The 25,840-nt window shown below is 46.4% G+C and overlaps 1 protein-coding gene across 1 annotated transcript in view; it reads right to left on the bottom strand.

The window, feature by feature from the left end:
- Positions 1–730: 730 nt before the first annotated feature.
- WNT3A (Wnt family member 3A) overlaps positions 731–25,840 on the bottom strand; it is an 89,520-nt gene continuing 64,410 nt past the window's right edge. The window contains exons 3-4 of the mRNA XM_086615207.1: positions 3,834–4,099; positions 731–1,210 (exon numbers count right to left, since the gene is read on the bottom strand). Coding sequence (XP_086471333.1) covers positions 731–1,210; positions 3,834–4,099 — 746 coding nt within the window. The remainder of the gene's footprint in view (positions 1,211–3,833; positions 4,100–25,840) is intronic.

Raw genomic sequence — 25,840 nt, 5'->3', positions numbered from 1 at the left:
CAGGAAACCATCAGCAGTTCTCTCTCTTTCTCTCCCTCTCCTTCTCCCTCCTTCTCTCTCTACAGGTGTCACTGCATCCTATGTCAAAAGTGGCAGAAGCCAAAAAGTTCATACGAAGAACCTGCCCACTCTACAGCTCTATTATATATTTGTAGACTTCTCTGGCTCCAGGGCAAAAGCAAAGGAGGATTTGCTTTTTTTTTTAAAAAAAAAAAATCATTAATTTATCTGCTTTTATTTCTTTTGCTGCTGTTGTCTTTTCTCATATTATACAGAGTCTGATCATTTGGGTATGTAGATAGATGTCAGAAAGCCTAGTGCTGCTGCTGTCCAACACAGCCTCCACCTGGCTGAGGGAAAAGGAGATACTTAGGAAGATGCAAGTCTTTCAAAGGACACTTAATCACACGAGTCACTTCAGGTGGGTGAGAGCAGAGCAAATTCATGCTTTTGCTGATGCTCTTCTTTCCAGCTCTGTGTTGTCGACTGGTTGAAAAACCACTGTCTCCTACAGAAGGCATCGCTGGGTCATAACTTGTGTGACTGCCAGATGTACCTTGGGATAGCCCAGAAGTCATTAGACCTATTCTATCCAACCAGTTTTAGCCTTTTTTAAAGTTTTTATTCTTTTAATATCAAAAAAGTAGACTTCTCTCACGTCTGCAACCTCAGAGGAAGTAGGCTCGAATCCGTATCTCCACTTGGAGCCCAGCAAAGGGTTTTGCCTGCTTTATTTGCACGTGTGGACATCGTAGACTCGTATGCACTCCTGGCAGCGGACGTAGCAGCACCAGTGGAAGATGCAGTGACACTTCTCTTTACGTTTCTCAGTCCTTGTGTTGTGCCCGCGGCCGCAGCACAAAAGGTCGCAACCATCAATCCCATGGGAAGTGACATTACAGATCCTGTCACGGGTCCCAAAGGAACCTGTCTCAGGGTTGGGCTCACAAAAGTTTGGTGAGTTCTCGTAGTAAACCAGGTCCTTCTCAGTTGGAGCCTTGAAGAAGTTGTATTTGGGCCTGAGAGTCTCGACCCAGCCACGGGATTCCCGATGTTTTTCCACCACCATTTCAGAAGCGCTGTCATACTTGTCCTTGAGGTAGTCACCGATGACCCTGAAGTCTGGCTGAGACCACCAGCAGGTCTTCACTTCGCAGCTGCCTGAGAGGCCATGACATTTGCACTTAAGATGCATGAGTTCGATAATAGACTGAAAAAGAGGAGAGGAAAAGCAAAGAACAAGGAAGACATTAGCCTGTAATCCAAACACATACGGCAATATGCTATTTAGCAGAATTTCCTAAAGAATTGCAGTGTTTTCATTGATATATTTACACACTTGTGGAGAAAAATCACCTTATCCCCCAGTCAACGCCCTGCACAGATGCTGGATCTGAGGCAGACAAAACCTCTGCAACTTTATTGTTTTCAGCTACTATCTCTGATTCCCAACCCAACTTTAAGCATCTACCAAGTGCTTTCACTAAGGTCTGATGTTATTTCTGTGCATTACCAACTTCTATCTTATCCGTGCTCATGGGTGAATATTGCAGTCTTGTCACCCAGGAACACAATTCAGACACATCTAAGCAGAGAAGTGAAGAACACAGAAATAATCTAAAGCAGTGTTCTCATAAATGAAATTCACAGTTATTCCATTGGAAATTAAAGAAATATGAAACGTCCTAATGATCTAGTCCAGAATTCCATCTTTTATGTATGTTTTCATTAAGCAAATAAAATTCTAGCCTTGCTTGTGGCTATGTTCAGAAACCTGAAAAGTAATGTGTTTTTATCTTTAAGCTAGACTTCTGATTTTTCTGAAACCATTTCAAAGAAAAGCGTAGGAGCCCAACTTTTGATTTTGAAAGGCTTAGACTTCAACGTACAACTCTGTCCTTGAATAAATGGCAAGGTGATTATTGATCCCAGAAATCTGCTATTTGCTTTTACCTTTTATGAGATTAGTCCAAAGGTTTCTAGAGGTCTTGCCCTGCAGTATTCTGAGGTGGGAGACAGCCTTATGCAACTTACTTGATAATCTGCATTTTCAGACTGATCAGCAAATTTCCAGGTATGTGAACAGACTAGTGCCAGCCTGAGTCCAAAAGATTTGCCATGAATCAGCACCTTGGTGCTCACCAGGTGCGTTCCTGTGTTATTTACGGAGTATCACCCACCGCAAAGGAGGTTGTAATTAGCGATGAGAGAGAACCACAAAATGTTTGGTTCATATAATCATGCTGAACTTAATCAAAGCTTCTGACCTGGTGGTAGGATTTGAGTTCATATGGGAACTAATATGAAACATTGCCTATGGCTCAGGTTTAGCTGGAAACACTTGAACATGGAGGCATGGAAGAGCTACCCCACGGTGAGAATGGAAGTGCTTTATAAAACAGTAGGATTTCAGATAATGATGTGACATTTGCGCTCAAATCTTTGACATCTGTAAAATGTCCAAAAATAACTCAATGTCAAGTAACAAGACTTATAATAAAAAAAAACCTCTGCAGGCCTGTGATCACAGGGATGTTTGCTCAAAGCTCAATTGATTCCAAGGATTCTTACTTTAAGGCAAATCCCTCCTTTCCACTCTACTCAGCTTCTCCACAGTCTGCTGTATCTCATTATCCATCCCAGGAACTGCCACCAGCAATGCACGATACCTTGGGGTACCTGGAATAATTTGGGCCGGTGCTGGTCCGAAATACGGAATACAACTCTTCAAAATGAAATACCACCAGAAATAAAAATTGTCCACAATGAAGATAACTACAAGCAATAATGTGATTGAATTTCTCAAATTGTTTCCCATAGATTATGTTCTTCTGGCTTTTATGGGCTATTCTTGAGATGAAAAAGAGAACGTCCGCTTACTGGGATTGTTCTACCTTATGGAAAAGTTTCACTGTGTACGAGGCAGTTGCTGTCAAGAGGGCAACGTTTTGTGCTGTTTCCTTACACATTTTGCTCCACAACAGTTTGAAGTGAAAACACATTATCCGGCTTTGGGGCATGGTCCAGGTTTAACAAACAGGGACCAGAGTCACATTCCCTCTCATTTTCTTTAAATACCCTCTGGGAAATGGAACACTGCTGAGAAGAGAGGTGGTGGGAAACGCTCTCCTGTTCTTCCCCACCCTCAAGCCTACAGAGTAGGGTGATGATCCCAGGGGAATGGACAGTCACACTAAACTAGGAGCCAGTTGCCCGAACACATGCATCTAATGCCATTTCTGAGCTCTGGGAATGTCTAAGGCATCAGTCCCAAGATGACAGAGGACCTGCAGGACACACACAGTCTTTCCCAATAGCAGCACAAGGACAGACTGGATACTTCAGAATATCTCAGTTTATACTAAAATGCCTTTACTTAAGCAGCTGAATCCTCCCCATAAACCCTGGTCCCTCTCTCAACTTTGGATGTCTACAGCACAGACATCCCTGGCTGTACAGCCCACCTTGTTCCTACAATCAGCCGAGTCGGACAGGCACGATTAGGGCATCAGCTGCGCTATTTCAAATGACTCCTTCAAGCTGGAAAGAAATTCCATCCTAGACCTGTCTATCTTGATCCGTTCTCTATAAAGACATCTGGAACACTGACTCCAATGTAGACATTTACATGTGGGTGGATAAATTTACATATAGCTTTCATAGGTCAAATACGTCAATCACCTTCTTGACAAGGACTATCATAGGGCAAGTATCATTGTTTCATGACGTAAACCAGCCCAGATTTAGGTTTGGTTATTCCCTCCCACTATCCATTGTGGCAGTTAAGAAAAGATCAAAGCGAGATCGAGAAAGGTGAAACTAAATGTCCTTACGGTCCTTCCAGCTTCGTTGTTGTGCCTGTTCATGGCTGACCGAGCGTCTGGTCTGTTCTCTCGGGCGTCCGCAAACTCCCGAGACACCATGCTCCCAAACTCCACGTCCTCGCTGCAGCCCCCCCATTTCCAGCCCTCCCCAGGAGAGCCCTTGTGGCGGGTGTCACAGCCGCAGATGGTGGCCGAGCCCTCGGCGCAGGATCTGGTCACCGCAAAAGCCACTCCAGCAGAGGCAATGGCGTGGACAAAGGCTGATTCCCTGGTAGCTGTGAAAGAGAGAAATCGGTGAATAGTGGCCAGTGAAGGGACCACACGTGGCTACGATCAGCCCTGCGAACGCCTTCTCTCGAGGGCATGGCAGAAGGCTAGGAAGCTCTCCTCTTCCCTGTGGTCCGGCTTGGACCTACTCCAAAGATATTTTCTTATACTAGGAAACAAGCTCCTGTGTAGACAGGACCAGGCTTAATTCAAGTCCACTGAGGTCAGCCAAGAAGTTTTGACTAAGGTCATCGTAAGGTCTTAGGATGAGGCCATGGCAAAACAAAAAGTGGTGCAAACCTGAGTTTCGGAGGCCATATGGAATATACTTCATGGTACTTTGGAGGCAATGCACCACGTAGCCATACCATGAGCTGCAGTTTTGGCGTCAGATGCACAGAATTTGGGCTATGTTCCCATAACATGGAAAATGCAGGTCTACACTTAATGACAGCCTCCAGCCTTAGTGGTAGGACCCGCATCAGGTAAAGCACCTACTCCTACTCAATTGGGAGAGCTGCTGATGGCCAGAAGGTACAAAAATGCCAGGATGGCCAGATACTCCCCAATCCTCACTATGTAAACTAAACATTGTTCCCATGCTCCATCCTGAGGCCACCTTCTTTTTCCTAGGCTGCCTAGCTCACTTAAAGACAATGTTCAATGTATGGCATCTGACATCTACCCAAAGTTTTGCTCAGTTGCCTAATTAGGGCCACTGACAAGGAGACTGAGAATGAGCTTTCCCTTTCTGCCCATTGCCTCAGGATGGTGTGTGGGATCAGTCAAAAGATTTCATGGTCAGGGATTGAGGAGCTTTGGTCTCAGTGGAGACTTTCCTTCACAGCCTTTCATCCTAGCTGGACCTGAGTGAGGAAGGGCAGCTCAGCATTAGACTGGTTTTCCTGGTTTCCAGAGCTTTTTCTAGGCTGTGTCAAAATGAAAACCAAACGTTTCAAAATGCTTTGCAAATGGGCAATGTACCAAAATATCTTTTTTTTTTTCCCTCTCAGTTTGGGTCTCTTTATGTTTCTTAACTCACTAGAAATGACTCTGGATTTCAACATCACATCTCAGAAAACATCACTGCAATGCTTCTTGGCTTCAGCAAAATGGCATTTTTATCATGAACAGGGCTATTCTCAAACCCTTGAGGCAAATCTAAGAAGACACAACGATTCTGATAACTGGCTTCCTTTGACCTCCTGTACCATTCCCCCCAGGAGCTCTCCTCGTGCCTATAGACCAGTCAGCCAAGAAAGCATGTTGTCTCTGACACCTTTCAGATGCTTAGGCCAGGACAGTGTTGAAATATGAATGGATCCATAAAGGTCAGATTTTCAGTTGATGCAGCTTCGCCAGCTTGTACTGAGCTTTACATCAACTGATGAGGTGCCTCCTCAAAACCACTCCAACCTTCTCTGCACCGTATTTTGCTGATCTGAGCTTTCCCTGGGCATTTTGGCTTAATCTTTACCTTTTAGATGCTTCCAGGCTTTACTAACGCGAGGAAAGTTTAATATGCCAAGCCAAAAAACCAACATGTTCTCAGGGAGAAATCAAAACTTCGTGTTTGCAGAGCAGTCCCGGCTGGATTGAAGGCTAAGCAAGAGCTTGTGCAGCATCACTTTGCTTTGGGAAGACTACCAAATACAACAGTATGCAAATCAAATAATGTGCATGAACTTACAAGCCGAAGGTATGAGCAATGTCCTGGAACATGATGTCAATGCACATCATGAGGTTAATAAGTCACTGAGGGCTAGAACCAAAAAAGGAAAATGCAAGAACCCTCAGCTCCACACTGTGATTTTTATAAACCCTTGTTCAGCATCTGTTCAGCCTGGAGGATCTCAGCTTCCTGTAAATGGTGACCATGCAGTTCCTGAGCTGTGTGAAAGCTCAGCTTCTGAGCATGACCACATGAGTCCAGTTCTGACAGGACCGGGGACTTGGCATCTTGTACTTGTGTAAGCCTAAGTGGAATCCAGAAACCAAATCTTCAGGGTGGAGAGCTTGGTATGGTGTCTCCAAGGGCATTAATGACCAGCCTTGAGGTCTGTAAAAGGTAAAGGCTCCTCATAGAAGCCAGTCAGATAAGCTGGTGAGATCAATGCCGTTACCCTCTGGTAGGGAGGTAGAACATACAGTTCCTGACCAGAGAATAGCTGACACAGCTTCCACCTCCTCCCACTGTGGCCTAACTAATCTTGAAACCTTTTGATATGCTGCTATGCCATGGACGGGAGAAGAACATGATAATTCTTCTTCTTCTCCCTTCTATCTGACAGCTGTAATGGCTGCTTGAATATGTGAGCTTTCGTATCTTGGGAATCACCCCTTCCTCTGCTCAGGAGAAGAGATCTGATCCAGGTATTTAACTACTTGGGTAGGTGCTATAGGTGCTGAACCGATGTTTGCAAATGCCATGGAGATCCCCTGTGCCTTGCCAAACTGGAACTGAAAAGAAAGCAGCTGCAGCCACGGTGTTTGTGTAGAAAGCCTTCTCCAGTGTGGGCATGACAGGGGTGGCCTTGGGCTGGGAGTCCACAGGTCATGGATCCCACCCGGCCTTCAGCAGAAACCATTAGCTCAGAACAGAGGTGTTTCTCTGTGTTTGTTCATTAAGTTATTTAAGTTATTTATTATTATTTCTCTAAGTCTCCAGGACTTAGACGCAGCTGAACAAGGAGTTACAGGAGCACAGCTTCGGTCGTAGATACCCAATTCTGCCCAAATCCCAGGTCTCTTACCTAAACTCTCCACTGGAGCCTACAGCTCAAGGAAGGTATTGATGGGATTTGCCTTAAGAAACACCGATTATACTCGGCTCTCCTCTTCCCAGAAGGAGCACCGATGCCTTTTACAGCCGGTATACGCCGTAATCGCTCCCTTGCTTTTGAAATGCAGCCACCCCTGGGGTGGAGTGCAGCCACCACTTAACAGCACACAACAGGAAGCAAATAGCATTGTATCTGATCGTAACTACCTGGGGAATGCAGGCAGGCAGAGCGAAGAAGCTGAAATCTGGCCCCGGGGCATTGAGGTTAGGAGTTTGTCTCTTGAGAAAGTTGCAGCCGATCTCTTAATGACTCCATGAAATTAGGGCACTGGGTTTACGTCTCCTACCCCTAACTTAAGGCACCGAGTTCAATATTGACGCAGATGGAAGAGCGCCATTGCGTGAATCACGTCCGGCCACCTCCTAAGTTATAGGACTGTCCTCCGATTACTAAGCAGACCTGACCCTGCTGAGCTCTGAAGAGCTCCCCAGGTTGTAGCCGGAGGCGGTGTGGCTGCAGGAATGGAGAAGGAGTGTATAGAGATACAGATAAGCAGAAGGAAAGCATGCACTTGTAATGGAAATGAGGGGTTATTAAGGTGCCATATAAAAATGCAAGAGACTTAGCAAAGATAACAGGAAAGTGCAGTATATTTGTCAGGTCGCCTCATTCCTCTCTGGGTGGTTCTGGTAGCAGGAGACAAGCAGCTCGTTATGACTTGAAGAGAGCTTCTGGAAAGTCATCTGGCAAGAGAAGGTTAATAGGGACTAATACCTCATGGGGATGTTGACTTAAGAGTATTTTAACCACTTTGCTTTCAGTGCAGCATAAGGTCACCAAAGCTCCGGCTTCAGCTTGTTTAATTCTTGCCTGCTCCTGAGTTTACCTGCAGGGCTTGGAGACTTGGATGGCTGGTGCTTCGAGGTACCCTGTTCTGGACCCTTTTGAGGGGGGCGGCTATAAGTGAAAAAAGATGCTGAGATTTACAGAGGCCTTTTAGGGATGCTTCGTAGCTGCCCCCTTATGCAGAGCTCTCCAAGTTACTGGTCACTTCTGGAGATAGTTTCCTAAAGAGTCCAGTCTGTAAAGCTGGGAGACCGAACATCCCATGCAGAATCCCTCTGACCACTCTGCCTCAGCAGCAGAAACATCTAAAGATGCAAAAACACATGGCTGGACAGTATCAATATGAGAATTGAGAGGCCTGAGGATAAGGTGACATAAGATTTGATTTCCTGATTTCATAGGGCTTTTTTTACTTGACTTCCTTAGATATAAGGAAGAAATTCTTCTCTCTGAGGGTGGTGAGGCACTGGAACAGGTTGCCCAGAGAATTTGTGGATGCCCCATTCCTGGAAGTGTCCAAGGCCAGGTTGGATGGGGCTTTGAGCAATCTGATCTAGAGGAAGTTTCCCCTGTCCATGGCAGGGGGGTTGGAACTAGATGATCTCTAAGGTCCTTTCCAACCCAAACCATTCCAGGATTCTATGACTTTAGGGGAATCCTTTAGACAGTCTGTGCCTCTGCTTACTTATCCCTACACCTGAGGATAATGCTGCTTATCTCTTCAGGAGTGTGCAGAGCTAAATTCAGTGATGTCTTCAGAATTGTGGGCAGAAGGTGTTGGAGTTGAACAGAGGGTTGTCAAGTTGCGGGATGAGGGAAGAAAATGAATAAATGCATAAATATGACTACTGTCTAACATATGAAACCTGCTCTCGTCTGCTTCAGCCCAGACAGTGACTTATTTTCCCTGACTCTTTCTCTGAATGACTAACTGATTAACCTCGGGTCAGGTAGATATCCCAGATATGAGAGAGAAAGGACTACGGTGATGTGGAAGGGTGAACATAATGGTTTATTTTAGTCTTAATAAGTTATAGTGCCTTTTTACTGCTTCTGTATCATAGCACTGAGCCCTGTTGTCCCCGCTCTTGACACCCTAAATCTTTCCTTCCTCCCTGCACCATGGCCTGGTGGTAACAGTAGGTTCCAGGGACAGGGCAAAGCAACTCACCTTCAGATGCGTTGGGAGCTGATGTTGCAAGACCTGTAGGATCACAGCTTGAAGGGCTAGGTGGTATTTTAGAAACAGGGCACTGCTGTTTACACTGACTTATCTTTAAAAGAAAGCAATGAGGTCAGGGAAGGAAGGAAGGAAGGAAGGAAGGAAGGAAGGAAGGAAGGAAGGAAGGAAGGAAGGAAGGAAGGAAGGAAGGAAGGAAGGAAGGAAGGAAGGAAGGAAGGAAGGAAGGAAGGAAGGAAGGAAGGAAGGAAGGAAGGAAGGAAGGAAGGAAGGAAGGAAGGAAGGAAGGAAGGAAGGAAGGAAGGAAGGAAGGAAGGAAGGAAGGAAGGAAGGAAGGAAGGAAGGAAAAATGGAAGGAAAAATGGAAGGAAAAATGGAAGAAAGAAAGGAGATGGACTCTGCTCTAAGGGTTTTCCTTTCAGCATGCTGCTTTTCTAGATCATCCTCCTGAAGCTGTGGAAGCTCCTTTGCAAAGGGAACCTTCATGACTCCAGGACAGCTACTGACTCTGCTCTCTGGAGACAAACCTCCCATGCCAACAACCCTTTACTACCCAGGACCTTGTCACCATCCCTTTTGAAACATAGTCCTTGGAGTGAAACAATGACTTAATGGCTCTTTGGGCTGGATAATGTATAAACAACATGGAGAAGAATAGAGTTCTCCCAAATTGTTCTGGGAGACATATAACAGTGAAAGAAAGAGTTCCCACATCTCAACCATTCCTGCCAGCCATCATTAGCATGTCTGCTCTTGAATAGAGGATCCTACTCCCTGTTCCACTGCAGGAAAGGCACTACAATGGAGTGGCTGCAAGCTTTGAATTTCTGACACCACAGACTGCTTGAATGCTCTTGGGAGAGTCACTTAGCAAGCGGGCTAAAAACGGAGAAGACATCACATCTGGTTAGCAGGATTGCAGGGAGGAGACATGCTATTTTCTCTCAGCGTTGTTTTTCAAAGCTAAAAGACAAGAGGAAGCTACCTGTTGTGTCAGCTATTTCAGACACCCAGACACCCATCTCTCAGGGCGGAAGGTATAAAGTCTTTCCATCGTTTGTCTGGTAGGGCATGTACCCAGGGCGTGTGAGAAAGGGTTTCAATTCCCTCCTTGGCCCGAGGGGATACAAACCCGCAGCTCTCATGCTAGGATTTGCACAACAGTTGACACTACATTGACTCTGGATTTTAAAAAAAAAAAAAAAAAAAAAAAAAAAGTAATAATCTAAATAAACCCCAAGAACCTGGAAATAAAACTAGGGTCAGACTAGTGTTTCTGGTATTCAGAGCCAACACAGCCCTGTCTCTGACATTGGAGGCCTGTCTTAACAGCTCATCTTCCCTCTGATTACTGATGTTGGGGTCCTTCTTGCAGGTTAGACATCATGGCGCTTGCAGGGGAGGAAAGCGTTGTCCAATGGAGGAAGATGGTAAAGAATTTGTGAAGTGAGCTTTGGGAGTTTCGAAAGCCCAGTTTTAGACTCAAGGTGAGGTGAATTTTGTTGTTGACTGCAGTATAAAAAGGACTACCCAGCTGCTATCAGCACACTGGGGTTTCCTCCTTGAATTCATCAAGAGAGCCACCTTACCAAGATATGGGAGGAGAGCTGTGCCATTCCCTTGTGGGGATGGTCACCCATAAACACCTTCATGGTGGAAGCTAAATAAGAAAGGCTTGAATGAAAGACCACATTGCACCACTTTGTCTGGAAAAGAAGGATGCCAGAAAAGATTAATACCAAATGCTCCTCACCACGGATGCAGGAGCTGAAGTTCTGATGGTGTAAAAGTCAATGCCTGCTCCTTATTTGCAACTACACTGAAGCCAAGGCTGGAGGAAAGCCTCAGCTCTGAAAGGTACCTCTCAGAGCTACCTTGAGCCGAAGCCTCATCGGATGTTAAGTAGATGATGACCCCAGGGGAAGTGGGTTCTTCAGGCTCACATTGACAGCCTTGCAGGCACAGCTACCTTCTGAATAGCAGAAATGAAACCCAATGGGACTGGTGAGTCAGAGCTCACAGGAGCTGCAAAAACATATGCAGAGTTCGCTATTGGCTTATACTAACGCGGACAGCATTGCCTGCTGGCCCTGGAATCTATGTGCAGGATAGGCAAGGACCACCTGGAGCAATGCAGCCTTGCTTGTCCCAGATACCAGAGAAGAAGATACTCCGGTCCTCTCAGCCCTGCTGGCCTCTGTGCTAAACTTGCCAACGAGCAGATCCCTCAGAGCCAAGAATCAAGGGTTCAGGACATGGGGATGATGTCCTCCACCTAACGATGCTCTTCTCACAGAAAGGAGCTTATAAGAGAGGTTAGGACAGGCTTTTTAGTGGGACTGGTTGTCATAGGACAAGGGGCAATGGTTTTAAACTAAAAGAGGGTAGATTCAGGCTAGACACAAGGAAGAAATGTTTTACTATGAGAGTAGTGAAACACTGGAACAGGTTTGCCCAGAGAGGTGATAGATGCCTCATCCCTGGAAACAATCAAGGTCAGGCTGAACGGGGCTCTGAGCAACCTGCTGTAGTTGAAGATGTCTCTGCTCATTGCAGGAGGCTTGTACTAGATGACCTTTACAGGTTCCTTCCAACCCAAACTGTTCTATGATTCTACGATTGTAAGAAATGAAGGGTCACATCTCAGAACACAGGACATATTTCTCCCCTGGGAAACAAGGAGGGAAGATGGGAAAACAAGTGGTAAAAGCTTTTTTTTGTCATGATCACGAGGGAGTAAATCATTTGCCAATCGGAACTATTAAATACTGGCACGGCACCAGGTGAAGATGGAGAACAAGGAACTCCTTGGCACACGCTGGCTGACAGATCCATCCACGCTGCAGAGACAGTGCCCAAGCGCTGGAGGGGAACAAGTGTCATTCCCGTTGTAGAGGAGGAGGAGGAGGAGGATTACAGAGGTGTCACGGCTGCTGCGAGCCTGACATTGCTTGTGGGGAAAATACAGGGAACGTTGGAAACAAAATATTGGCTCTCGTGGCCTTGGAGGCAATCAAGCTTCAGTTTCACCACATTCCTCTCGATTGTAGCAACAGAGGATCCCGTCTCAGATAAATCAACTGAAAAGGTTTTACATAAGCTGGCTGGCTCAGCCTCAAGCCTCCTCCAGCTCCTCTCCGGAGAGGCCCCTCTTTCCAGTGTTCATGTTTCCTCTGACCCATCCTCACCAACTTCAACGTGTTGACCTCCTGCAACATCTCCTGGCCTGGCACCAAAGGCTCCTCACCGACCCTCCCACCCCAAAAACAGGATCTTTGTACCACACTTGCTGTTTGCTTTCAAAGATGCATCTGCTACCCATTAGGAAAGGTGGAGAGGAGCAAGTTGTGGTCTTGGATGCACTCAACTGTAAAAGGAGGAGACAAGTCAGGCTTTCTGGTGGGAGGGTGAATCAATCCGCAGAGCACATTCCCAAATCCGACAGCACGTGCTGTGTTCATACTAGGTATATTGGAAAATGCTTTCCAAAGTCAAAGCTTTAGGAGGAGATCCTAAGCTGCTTTAAAGCTTTCATTTCTTTACTTGGTATCACTCCCAAGTCTGAACACCCAGCAGCCAAATGCTCTGACCCTGATTTTCTGCTCCATCACTGCAGCATCTGTCAGAAGGTCCTTGTTGTTGCTCTGAGAATACTCTGGAGGCTTTAGGAAGATCAGAGCCTGGTGCCTGCCTTACCCAGTGGGCTACAAATGCTGCACAAAATCCCTCTCTGGACACGAGCGACTCTGAAACTCTGCCTCAGTTTCCCAGTTTGCAAAAATTGACAAAATTAATGTATCACGGCACATAAAAAACTACTCATAGATTCGTTCAGATGGTAATTGCTCTTGACTGACACCACAGACCACATCTGGCATACCGTCTGTACGGGACAGAGACAGAAATCTCAACTTACACTTTATAGCCTGAGCTCTGAGCATCCTTACAGCCTACAACACTACAGAGGAGACAGGCAAAAGGAAGGACTTTTCCCTCACCCAGTACTGCATGATGTCTTTTTTCCCTAGGAGTGTTGCTTATGCTTGGATCAATCTTTTCCCGTAGAGCCTTCCATGAGAACATCAGTACCTCAATCTGCCTCTGTGCTGAGCTGTGTGGACACGGCTGCTTTCTTATCAGCACCTCATCTGGGTTTTATAGCCATTGTAGGTCTTGGCAGTAGCTGCAGGACTTTCCAGAGCAGCTCTGAGTTGCATAGAGAAGATGTGTCCAGAGCTATATACACCCCCATCAATCATGTCCAGAAGAGCATGATTGCATGGGATCCTTTGGACAAGAGCAGAGTCTAAATGATCAGCTGGTGTTCCTTGGATGGAGGAGGACCGCTAAGTCCCTTCCTCAGAGATCTGTTTGTAAGACTGTAGTCTCCATGTAGATTTACAGACTGATTTGGAGCCACAGACCAGTGAAACCCAGATGCCTGCTGCCGTTGTCTGGCGTGTAGGCTTGTCTCAGGTCTGCTAGTCTTTAGCAACATTTCCCAAGTGAGTTTATCATAGAATCATAGAATGGTTTGGGTTGGAAGGGACTTTAAAGATCAGCTAGTTCCACCCCTCCTGCCATGGACAGGGAAACTTCCTCTAGGTCAGGTTTCTCAAAGCCTCATCCACCCTGACCTTGAACACTTCCAGGGATGGGGCAGTCACAACTTCTCTGGGCAGCCCATTCCAGAGCCTCACCACCCTCAGAGGGAAGAATTTCTTCCTTAGATCTACTCTAAATCTACCCTCTTTCAGTTTATCTCCAAGTCTGGGGAAACCCACTGTGCCAAAACAGTGGTCCTTGTGGGCTGCAGGTAATCAAGGCTTTCAGGTCTAACCCTGAAATGGAGTGTGGGTGGCTCCAAGAGCAGATGCGGTGGTGGGAGAAATGCGACTTTGGAGCACCCACACTGCAGCAAGTGATGCCAGCCAGGAGCTGCCCCGCAGATCCATGCCGGGCTCTGCGTGACGCTACAGCCTATGCCCTTCTTCACAGAGAGCCATGCCAACTCCATGCCCAGCTGATTCTGTGCCGTTTCTCATCAAAATCCAGCTCCGGGGTTGGTTTGACTTTTTTATCCTTTTCAAAATCAGGCCCCAAAATGCAAAGACTTATGCAAATGCAAAGCATAATAACAAGAAGCTAACCACACTTTTGCATATCTTAAAGGAAAGGTTAGGTTTGGGTCCCATCTGTGTTTTGAACGAAGTTCTGATTGAGTTCTTGTTTCCTCTGAACCAGTGTGCTAGTGTCAACACATCCCTGGGAAGATGAAAGGCCCTAAAAAGACATTTGATCAGATTAGCTGTGATTCAGATCATTGGAGGGAAATTATTAAATGGGCAATTCCTGCCAGGGAACATGAAGGCGATACAGATAAGAGGGAATGTTGGATCGAAGGAGGTTGGATTAACATAGCTTGTAAAATCCTGAAGGTCAAGTTCCCCTAAAACACCTGAACAGTGTTTTTCTTTTTTTTTTTTTCCCTTCTTTCCCCATTTTTTTTCTGCTGGTTACTTATGGTTATCGTTGCACCCAGCACAACAGAGCTGCAACCTCCAGCACGGTGCTCACGCTTCCAAACCTTTCGGGCTCTACCCAAAACAGGTAAAGCAAGATTGTCAGACGCCGGAGCAGCGCGGGAGCCTTGTGCACAGTGCTGGGAGCGGGGCCGGTGCTCCCTTCTGCCCTTGGAGCCCACGTGAGCTGAAGGTGGGTAGAAGGCTGGAATGCTCTCGCTAATTAGCTACTGTCAAAATAACCCCAGGTGATCACAGGTAACCAGACCCCCAAGATAGGCAAATCAGCAGGATGGTCTGGTATCAGTAACCCAAGTCTGATACCTGCAAAGCAAACATCCTTCTATCTCTCTCTCTATCGCCCTATCTCTCTGTCAATCTAATCATTACCATGTATGTCTCCCTACCTACCCTGCTTAATGCAAGCACGTTTTATCTGTCTTTCTGTTGGCTTGGTCATGTGTGAAACACTCAGCGTCTGATCCCCTCCTCTCACCATCCCATAAATGCCTTCTTCTGAATATTTCATCGTCATCTCGAGTCCTGAAACAGCACGGTCCTCTCGGCCCTCCGAATCGTCCCACATTACCCCGACCCCTCGTCTCTCCAACCACTCGATGTCCCTGGGAGGCCCTAGACAAAAGGAAGCTGTGTGCCAATTGAGGGTTATTAGCAGAGATACAGCTCGCTCATTGTGGCAGGACTGAGTCCTTAATGAAAGGAGAAGGCGGAAAAGGAGCAGGGAAGGACTGGGGTGAAATTCTCCGGGGTGCGTTGCAGGTTAAAGGATCATTGAGGTCCCTTCTGGCCTCGAAAAAAAAAAGGCAAGAATAAAACAAGCAAGCGCCAAAGACCTCTGTGCAAAACAGCCCTGCTGGTCAATAGTACACGGGGAAGGAAAAGAAAAAAAAATTGTATTCTGTTATCAGAAGCAACATGGATGAACAAAAGGATCGCCTTCGCCCACCTGAGAATGGAATGTGAGGCTCCATTTCGCTGCTCTGATCGTATTTGACAGCCCCCCTCGAGACTGCCTGGTTGGTATGGCAAATCGTCCTTATTACCTGCTGGGGTGAATGAATCCCCCTTTGTGCTGGCACTGTCACGCTGCATTAGGTTGACAATGGCCCGAGATATTTTATATGAAATTTGCCCTCACTTGTGATTAGCCAGCACCAACTAAGTCATAGCAACCTAGAACTATGCATTGGCCGGGCCCCGTTGTCGGCCGAAAGGGAAATCCCTATTCAAATGGTTTAATAAAACAATCTAAAGGGCGTGTGAATCGTGAAAAGCATTTTCACTTTTCTCTTTAGCTTAATCTCATGGTCGCTGGGATATTGTGCTCTGAGCAGACCCCAGCAGGGTGTGGGCTAAGGTCCCCCATCAACTTCTTTTACAGCCTCCTTTTCTGCGAGTTAATGATATACCGGTGTGATTGCCTCCCGCAGCAAGAAGAAACACGCATTTGATGAAAAGGATGGACCTCCTAACACATCCTAAATGGCAACAATTTCTCATCCAAAGGTCACAGGTCATAACCTGGATTTTGAATCACCACCCAGATCTTTTTCAAAGCCCTGCTAAAGCTGGGGGGATTCTGCAAGGCCGTTTTACACACAGAGACACACACACATACAGACACCGCGTTATCTCCGGAGGTTCCCGCTCTGCTTGAGGCCTGAGTTTAGTGTTTGGAAACAATTGGATTTTCCCCTGATTTTGGGCTAACAGTTTGCTGCCTTTCACATCCTCTCAACCCTGTGTTGCAACGCAACGAAAAGCACAAGAAAGAGGAGGGCAATGCTGTCTCTCTGCAAGATGCCTCCTGAGCATCTCCATAGGGGCACCCAGTGCTCATCAGCACCCAGGGTACAAGCGAGACCCTCTGTTGAATCACCAGCCGGCCGTTCACCCCAAATCTACCACGCTCCCAGCCCCGAGCATCACCTCCAGCAAGGTTGGAAGGTCTCAAAACTCTCCCCAGTTGATTGCAGCTGTGGGAAAGCTCCTCCAGCGCTGACCCCTCAATAAGCAAGATCTCCCATGCACGAGTGAGATGACGCCACAGAGATTTGGCTGTGGAGTGGAGTGGAAGGAGGGGGAAAGAGAAGCGTAGGGTTCCCCTTTTGCATTTTCGCTCCTCTTCCTCGCCTGGGCTAGGAAGCGGAAGAAGGCAGTGGCAGTGGGCACGGGGTCTCCACAAGGCTAGCTGAAAGCCGAGCGCTCGTCTTAACGTTCACCTAAACAGAGGAACGCTTTGCATCTGCAAAATGAGGCTGGAAATCCCCGGGGAAACAAGCTCCCTCATGAACCTCCTGCGGCCGAGCTTCCAAGCACGAACGAAAGGTGAAGGGGAAGGCAGCGCGGGAATCTGTTTTGTTTTCCCCACTTTTCTTTCCTCTTCCCTATTTCCCCCTCCTCCTTCCCATCATGAAGCCTTGGGCCAGGTGGGGGGTTCTCCTCTTGGTTGTGTGTCAATATTCTCTCCCTCGATTGTTCCCCCACCGGAGCTCAGCAAGAAGAGCGGAGCTGCAGGGAGCGCGCACAACGAAAGCAGTCCCAGCTCTCGTGAGGGACCCTTTTGGCTTTCGAAATCCACGGTGGCCTCTCCGAAAAAGGTGTTCACACGAGTTGTGGTGTGTCTCTACCGCAGCTCTCCGCATAACTGTGATCTATCTGGGGCAAGGAGTGATTTTGTTATGATGTGCTTGCACAGTATTTAGCACAATGGGGCCCTGATCTCAGCTTGGGGCCTCAGAGTCTACTGTAATACAAATAATTAACCATAATAGAGCTGGGCAAATATCTTAATAAAACCATGGAATCAATTTGAGGCAATTAAGCAATTGCTTGCAGAAGTTTTTGCTTTACCAGCTCAATTTGGAGAAGGGAGGGGGGTTTTGGGTGCTGGGGGAACTGCAGGGAGCTACTCACCCCCCTGCAGCAGGCTTTGGCAATCTCTTTTTTTATGTTATTTTTTTTTTTCCTGTGGGTTTCAGTTTCACCCCGGTGGGGAGGCAGAAAAGTTTTATGCAACAAAGCACAAAAGCCACTTTTTATAAATAGCGTGTGAGAGGACGCATGGTTTGGAGGCTGGATCCATGGTTCCTGAGGGATAAGGGGCTCAATCCCAAACACCATGACTTTCGAACAGCTCATCCACCCTGCCTCTGCCCCAGTTGCCCACCTGTGAAATGGAGAGCCATCATTATCTTCCTGCTTTATAATCCCAAGCACTTGAGGACGCAGCTAGCTGCTAAAAGAATGGGGATTGCAGATCTATTTAGACAGAGGGGAATAAGAAAATTGCAAAGCCCTGGACACAGACTGGGTGATTTACAAGGAATTATAAGTCAGCAGATAAGCTTTGGATGACAGATATTCTGGGTACTCGTCCGTAACGGAAGGAGTGCATGTGAGGACACTACAGCAAAGAGTGCGTCTTCTAAGGGTGGGCAAATTCATAAATCTACCGTCTCACCCAACCAAAAGAGAAACCTCAAGAATTGAACTACAGCACTCTTTTCTGAAGGAAATAGCTATACCCTCCATAAACACATCTGGTGGCCAAGTGGGTGCAGACCCCGAACATTGTCATGCATAGATCTTTCATGGTCAAGCCTTTGCAGGAAGTGTTATGACCAACAGTCATGTTTTAAGAGGCATTCCCTTAAATCTTTCGGTTCTAGGAAGACACAATCAGAGCAATCACAACAGAAAAGTGAAAAAAAAATAAAAGATATCCCTCCATACACTGTTATGCATTGATCGCACGGCCAAAACAAGTCTGTGAACTGGTGATCAGCCTGGTGTTGGTCCCAGGCATGGAGAAATGAATCACAGAATCACAGAATGATTTGGGTTGGAAAGGACCTTAAAGATCATCTAGTTCTAACCCCCCTGCCATAGACAGGGACACCTTCCACTAGACCAGGTTGCTCAAAGCACCATCCAACCTGGCCTTGAACACTTCCAGGGATGGGGCAGCCACAGCTTCTCTGGGTAACCTGTTCCAGTGCCTCATCACTCTCAGTGCAAAAATATCTAATCTAAATCTCCCCTCTTTCAGTTTAAAGTCATTGTCCCCCATCCTATCACTAAATACTCTTGACAAAAGTCCCTCTCCAGCTTTCTTGTAGCCCCTTTAGGTACTAGAAGGCTGCTAAAAGGTCTCCCCGGAGCCTTCTCTTTTCCAGACTGAACAAGTCCAACTCTCTCAGCCTGTCTTCATAGGAGAGGTACTCCAGCTCTCGGATCATAGTTGTGGCCCTTCTCTGGACCTGTTGCAACAGCTCCACGTGCCTTCTAATGTTAGAGTCTCCAGAGGTGAACACAGTATTCCAGGTGGGGTCTCACCGGAGCAGAGTAGAGGAGCATCCCCTCCCTCGACCTGCTGCCCACGCTGCTTTGGATGCAGCCCAGGACATGGCTGGCTTTCTGGGCTGCTAGCGCACATTGCCGGCTCATGTCAAGCTTCTCATCAACCAACACTCCCAAATCCTTCTCCTCAGGGCTGCTCTCAATCCGTTCTCCACTCAGCCTACAAGCTTGTGCTTGGGATTGCCCTGATCCATGTGTAGGACCTTACACTTGGCCTTGTTGAACTTTGTTATGTTTGCACAGGCCCACCTGTCAAGCCTATCAAGGTCTATGAGTCCTAGTACTTAAAAATTGAAGAAGATCTGGATCACAGTGCTTTCAAAGTAGACCTCACCCTCTACTGCATGTATGTCCTAAGAATGGTTCATTTTAGCTACCCTGAAGAGTTAGCCTGTGATCCTCCTGCTGGACTGAAAATGTCAGCAGTTAGATTTGGGAAGCCGAGCAAAAAGATGCGAGGTGAATACTTGTCTAGGAGACCACCTGGATATCTGTCACACCAGGAATAACGCAAAGAGCTTGAGTTCTTGGTGAATATAAGACCACAGAAATTAAATAAATGGAAGTTTTCCATCAGCTTCACTGTCAAATGATGAACAAGGGTTAAATAATAATAATATCAACAATAAAATAGCCATAACTTGTATCTGCTTGTGATTTAAAGCAGTGAAGCTCTCACACACACAAACAATGTCTACCTTGCTCACACCAATGTGAACGGGCTACTTGTCATGGACAACCATCCACTCATGTGCCTGTGACCCCACTGGTGAAGTGAGTGACATGCAGTTCTCATCTGGCGGTGTGGGCAAGTGCCACATGCTCTTACTGCAAGAATCAAAAGCCAGTTCAAGGAGTCAGCTGTCTTCGAATGGAACACCCAACCTAGGTTAGGAAAACGGTCTCTGTTTTCTGATGCCCACCAAGAAGCTCTCAGACATGATGATTTCTGTTCTTCACTGACCCACACAGGTTTTTGAACCAGTGACCCCAAAACAGTTTCAAAATCATGAACAGATGTCGTCAAGGCTCAGTTCTCCTGCTGCTGCATGATCCTTCCCATAATCAGAACTGCAGCACAGTTGTTGCAGCATGAGATAGCTACTTGACCTAAAAAAAGCCCCAAACCTGCTGTAGAAGCAAAGGTTACCAAACACCTCCAGACAACTTTCTCAACCAGCCATCATTCATATTCATAAGACAAGCCAATTTAATTAATCTTATGCTTACCTTATTTTGCCCAGATTTCTTAAGTTTGAATAGCGCCCATCTACCTAATTACAGAGATGCCGTTCTCTCGCCCAGCCCCGTGCCATACACTCTCCAGAGCCGAGCTGGAAGCGTGCAGAGATGCTCTCTCCTATGGAGATGATCTCTTCTAGTCTGAACTGCACATGAGTTTTGCCCTCCTAGGCAAGGAAAATGATGGGCACCCATAATGCGAATAACCTCCAGGTAGGGATTGGAGTCTCTCTCTCAAGAGAGACAGGAGTTGTGAGGGAGTGGGAAGAAGAGGCAGGTGCTGTGGGTTTTGATCCAGCTTCGATCTCTGTCTCTGGGTTCACCCATTTTAAGCCAAATGATAACATTTCCTTTGATGAAGCGTTCCCTTCCTCAGGCTATATGTCATAACAGTATTTTTGCTTCTTCTCATTCACACCATGAGGCTTTTCCAGAGCTTCATCAACCCAATTGCAAGAAAACTTGCAATTCCAGCTTATACTTCTCATTCTTGCTGCTTTAAATGCCTGTTTGCTCTTAGGTCAGCCCTACCTTTGTATTTGAAAACTGGACATGATGTTATTACTGATTTTGCATCTATTGTTCTGCTACAGCTTCTTAAAGAGCATCCACACTCCACGGCAATGGGTTTGTGCACTCCAGAGCTGGTGGGAACAACTCATGGCTCCTTATCCAGCATATTAACCTGGGAGGGGGAGGAAGGTCGATGACCTGTTCTGTCTACACTGTCTTTGGTGACTTTAGTGGGAGTGGAAGGCATTTGCCAAACTGCTGGAGGATCCCAGTACCTTAAGGGTTTACTGACAGTGCACATCGCTTTCATCCCTGCCTATCTTACAGCAACAAAATCAAAGCTAGGCATCCTGCCGTCTCTTGGGATGGGAGCTGCTAAAGATTCCTCTCTTACTGCTAAATGTAAGCTCCCTCGGTGGCAACACTGCTGCTGCCCTATGTAATGAGTGGGGATAGATGATACATGAAGTGCAGGGTGGGGGGGGAAAGAACAACCAAGAACCCTTAGGAAATGTCTTTGCAAATCAGTTACTGAATAAATTGGGTAAAATAAAAAATAGAATTTGGCCGTGAGCAGAACAACACGGGGCCTGATTCTCCTCTTGGCCTGATGTAAATCAGAATAACCTTTATCTAATTCAGTGAAAGTCGTAGGAAAGCTAAGCTAGAGTAATTAGGGGTGCATCTTGGTATAGGAGTATTTTTCCCCACAAAGCCCTACTTTTTCTAATTAGGCATCTCACTTCTTGTTGTTTTGCATGAAACTGATACCTAGATGCACTGGCAGGCTCAGTCCCTGCTCCAGAAAACCTTAAAATCATAGATATCAGGCTTGATACCTCTCACCCTTCTGCTCAAAAGCAGGATCCAGTCTGTCTAAACTATCCCTGACAGATGTTTGTCTAACCTGTTCTTGAAAACCTCCCAGGCTGGAGCTCCCACCCCCTCCCCGGGCAATCTACCCTCACGCTTCACTGCCCTTACCGTTAGACCACTCTTCCTAAAGTCTGGCCTCAGTCCCCTGGCTGCGATTGAAGTGGACGTGGAGGAGAACTTGTCAAATTAACTTGAGCAAACCAGAGGAGGAGGTGGAAGTGCAAGGAAGAGAGGAAAACAAAGTAATGCTGTGAAGTTGCGTAGCGGATCAGTGGCAGAGGTGGGAAGAGCTCTCCGGTCCCTTGAGTCCATGACTTACGTCTGCGTAAGCGAGGGAGTCCTTTCCTTATAATCCCACTGGGTACCTCGCCTTTTTTTCTATGCTCCTTCTTCTCACTCGCTTCCATCTCTCATGTTAATTCCCCTTGCCTTTCAGCACCTCACGTGTGCCCTCAGAGGGAGAGGCTGCTGCAACATACGCAGTCTTTGACTGATTCATCCCTTTGCTTGTACATGACTAACACTCACGCTATTTGTCTAACTATTTCGATTGATGTACATTTAATATGTAAAAATTTAATTAAAGTGTTATTCATAAAAAAATATCTGGGCCAATTTAATTTTTTTTTTTTTTTTTTTGAATACCCAAAGGGAATATTTCAATTAGGGACTAAATGCCAGAAAGCGCTGTCAGATTTTTTTTTTTTTTTTTCCACCCATCTCTAATCAAAGCAGCAGGTTTTGATATTATAAAGAAAAAGCCACCAAAACCACAACAATATTTACAGGCATTCGCTCTGCAGGTGCAGAGATCAATCCTGAGAGAAGCTGAGAACTTCCAACTCTCGGTGGAAACCAGTGGAAGTTATTCTGGGGAGAAGCCAACTACGTACCCAGAGCCAGCTCCTTACCTAGTGGATCTGTGCTAATGCTCTGATTGGAGAATTTGCTGAATCTTTCTAATCAGCTTGGTCCTGCAACCTTTAATCATGCAAATGGCTCACCTCTTCAGTGCAGTTCCAGACTTGCCAGCAAAAGGCTTGCAGGACTGAGTACGGCAAAGGGAATTGGGATTTGTGCTGGCACAACAAAGTTTCTGATGGTTACGGGCCTGAAAATGCATTGCTCCAAATAGATGCTTCTCCCAAGTTAGCTGGGAGGAATAAAAACTCTTGGGCTTGCATATTACATGGGCCAACAAGTCTCTTTAGTGGACAACCTCACTGAGGAGCTTAGTGGTCATATTAGTGTTTCCTACTTCCAGATAGGCAGGGACTACCAAAATGAAGGAGTTAGATGGAAACCACGGCCCAAAAAACCACAGCAAACATCTGAATTTGTTTATCCTAAGAAGATCAACTTAATTTGGGTCTTGGGAAAAGGCTGAGGTCAAATGACCCAGTCTTCAGTTTAGCATCATTCAGCCCTAATTCACAACCTTGGTCAGAAAGTCTGGTCTCCAGGAATTCCAGATAACTATGTAATAGTGGTTCAGTTCAAAAGTCTACCCAGGACAACTCCCCACAACAAGGCTGAATGTGTTGTGAGCAGTGCACAGGAGGTGGTATAACAGCGAGAACACAAAAGTCTTGCGTGAATCACAACGGGGTGCCACACCAGTTAGTGCTGGTGGTGGCCCTTGGCCTCCCTACCCCTTCCCAGTCCCTTGTCATCCACCACAAGTCACAAATACTTGTGCTTCCTAACACTGCCAGTGCTCCCAAACAAACTTAGGGCTTTCAGCATGAAATAGCAAAGCCTCAAGAACAGCAACAACCAAAATGTTCAGTCACCCACATCCCAAGCGGACACCTTCACTCCAAACCTTCAGCTGCTTCACGGCTGACATCTACCTACAGGTCTTTGAGAACTTTTCAAGGCTTTTCAAGACTTGTGAAAATCTTGAAAAGCCTCACTGTCATTCCAGTGCAAGCCCAAAGGAGCTGCAGAAATCTCCGAATTTTCCTCACACTGTAGTGCCTGTTTCCTACCCACACCAAGGAAGTCACAGCTGCCATGCCAAAAACGAGGCCAATGGAAATGCTGTGTGTCACACGTAAGGAGCGGTCCCCAAACTCTCTAGCAGGAGGCTGTGGATGAATCATGAGATTTGTTCTTTGTGGAGATCTCCAAGCTCATTTAACCCAAGTCTTCATTTCAGGCATTTTTATGAGGTCGTTGCAAAGGCTCCATCATTTATGTCTTCAGAGGGAGATAGTAGAGTACCTGAAGCATGTGTTGGTACGTGATTTACCTCCATGGAGCAGTAGCCTTGCAGTGCACACGTAGAAGCTGTTAGATATGCTAATATGGGAACACAGGCCTCATCTTGAAATCTTAAGAGGGGATTAGAGCAGATGAGTCCTCATTTAGTTTTCCAGAACAGTGGCAGAGATAAATCTGGCTGCTCCTTTGCAGGGTGTTAAAGGGGGATTTCCTGGTGGGTGGGTCTCCTCGGTGGGGTATTATTGTATTGACAGTGGGGCGGGAAGGAATGGATTAAGCAACTGGCAATAGGATATGAAGCCTTTGCGTGCGCTGACAATGGGTATAAACTGGGGAGGGTGGAAAGCTGTCAGTGGGCTATAGGAAATCAGGTTTGATTCCTAGTTTTTTCCTGGAGACCACACTGTTGCTCTTGAGCGGAGCACTACTCTTCAGGAATTCAGCCATGTCTCCCACACTGGTTATGTCACTGGTGACCAGCAATAAGGTTAAGGCTTTGTGCACGCTCCTGGACGTCCTGGTGTGGAAGGCAGTCAGTCAGTTGGAACTGCTAAAGCTGGGTCATCCATGCATTGCCCAATCCTATCCTGTGGCAGAGAAATACCAATGCTGCTGAGAAATATTATGTCCTGCCTATAAATCACTCCTGGACCTTGCCATCCTCTTGGCTTTCTTGAATATGTGCCCATTATCTGGTATGTTTCTTGGCTATAGTGAAGATTTTGGTATGCTTTTCTTCTGACCTTCGTGTTTGGTCTTCTACTCTGGATAAGCATAGGAGCTATGGGCATCACCATTAACTTCGGTGCTAATATGGGGAGTTGGTGGAAGCCTGCAGAGAGCTCAGGATCTTAGAGCAGAGCTGAGCAAAGCAGAGCTCAGAACGGGTTTACACTTCATCCCAGCAACGTGGTCTCATTTAGAGAGGAGATATTCCGGTGAGGAACTGCAGGGATTCTTCAGATTTCAGGGCCTGTGTTTGCTCTTACTTTAATGTCAAGTGCAACATGCCAGTCTCTGAAGCAAAAAGTCCTATTGAATTTAACTTGAGAAGTAAAATGTCTATGATATGCAGATTCCCACAGTTTCACAGAGCCACTTAGAGATCAAGCACTGAAATGAAGAGCTCCCAGATGGTAAGCCCTACACAAAGAAGACACATACTTCACCCAGGCTGGTTAACCTCAGCTGGCTAAGTCAAGTTAAAACAGTTTTTAAAGCAAGGCAGTTTGTGTGTTAGTTCAGATGAGCAGCTTAAGTTCAAGGCAGGTTTGGGTATTAGCTTGGGTGAGTAGCTTAAGTTCAAGCTTTTAGGACAGGAGTGACTCCCCAGCAGCTCCTGAATCACATGTGGCTCTCCAACGTTTTGCATATGGCTCTTTGCCCTGGCTATGGCATGTGGTTGTGAGCAGTAGGGCTACGTTGCATGGGGGTTAGAAGCCCAGTATCATTGGGCTGTATTACGCGGGGATGTGGCTTGCTTGCCCAGGCCAGCTATGAAGGAGCCACTGTCATCTTCTGAGGTAGTTCTAGTACACCACTGCCCTAGACTTTATGATGTATGTCACACGTGGCTCGTAGAGTGAAGAAGATCCACCATACCACAATGGGGTTCATCCCAAGGTGTCTGATCCCAATCAGTACCAAGCTTAGCTCTTCTGTTATTTTAAACCAGACTACCTGGCTCAGTTGCCCAGTCTGAATTAACAACACCCTTCTTCATCTGTCAGGGTTGATGGAACCAAAGAAGAGTCTAAAACATCAGCAGGCATAAGCCTCACAAGAGAAGGTGCATCCCTGGATTAACAAACCAGCAGTCAGCCCCACAGCCTCTCAAATATCAGAAGACCCCGCTCTAGAAAGAAAAGCCCAATATACTTCCAGCTTTTGGTCAACCGTATTAGTGGTCAACCCCATAAAATAGGCAAATATGTGTAGTTAATAGTTCAGAGTGCTTGATGCGGTGACCTCACCAAGTTGCAACACTGGTGATCACAGCCTCTTTTCCAGTAGAGCTGTAATGCTGATACATATATTTTTAAATTGCTTCCCTCCTACTCTGCAGACTTGAATAACTATTATTTTGTAGCCAGCACTAGTGTACGAGGCTTGTGCCAGAGTTGCAAGAGTGAGTATGTCTGTTCGAGCAGAGTATCATCTATTTTCAAAGTATCTACA

Source organism: Tauraco erythrolophus, chromosome 7, assembly GCF_009769465.1.
Source record: "Tauraco erythrolophus isolate bTauEry1 chromosome 7, bTauEry1.pri, whole genome shotgun sequence".
Classification (NCBI taxonomy): domain Eukaryota; kingdom Metazoa; phylum Chordata; class Aves; order Musophagiformes; family Musophagidae; genus Tauraco; species Tauraco erythrolophus.
The sequence above is the reverse complement of the archived record's forward strand: the minus strand, read 5'-3'. Positions and strand labels throughout refer to the sequence as shown.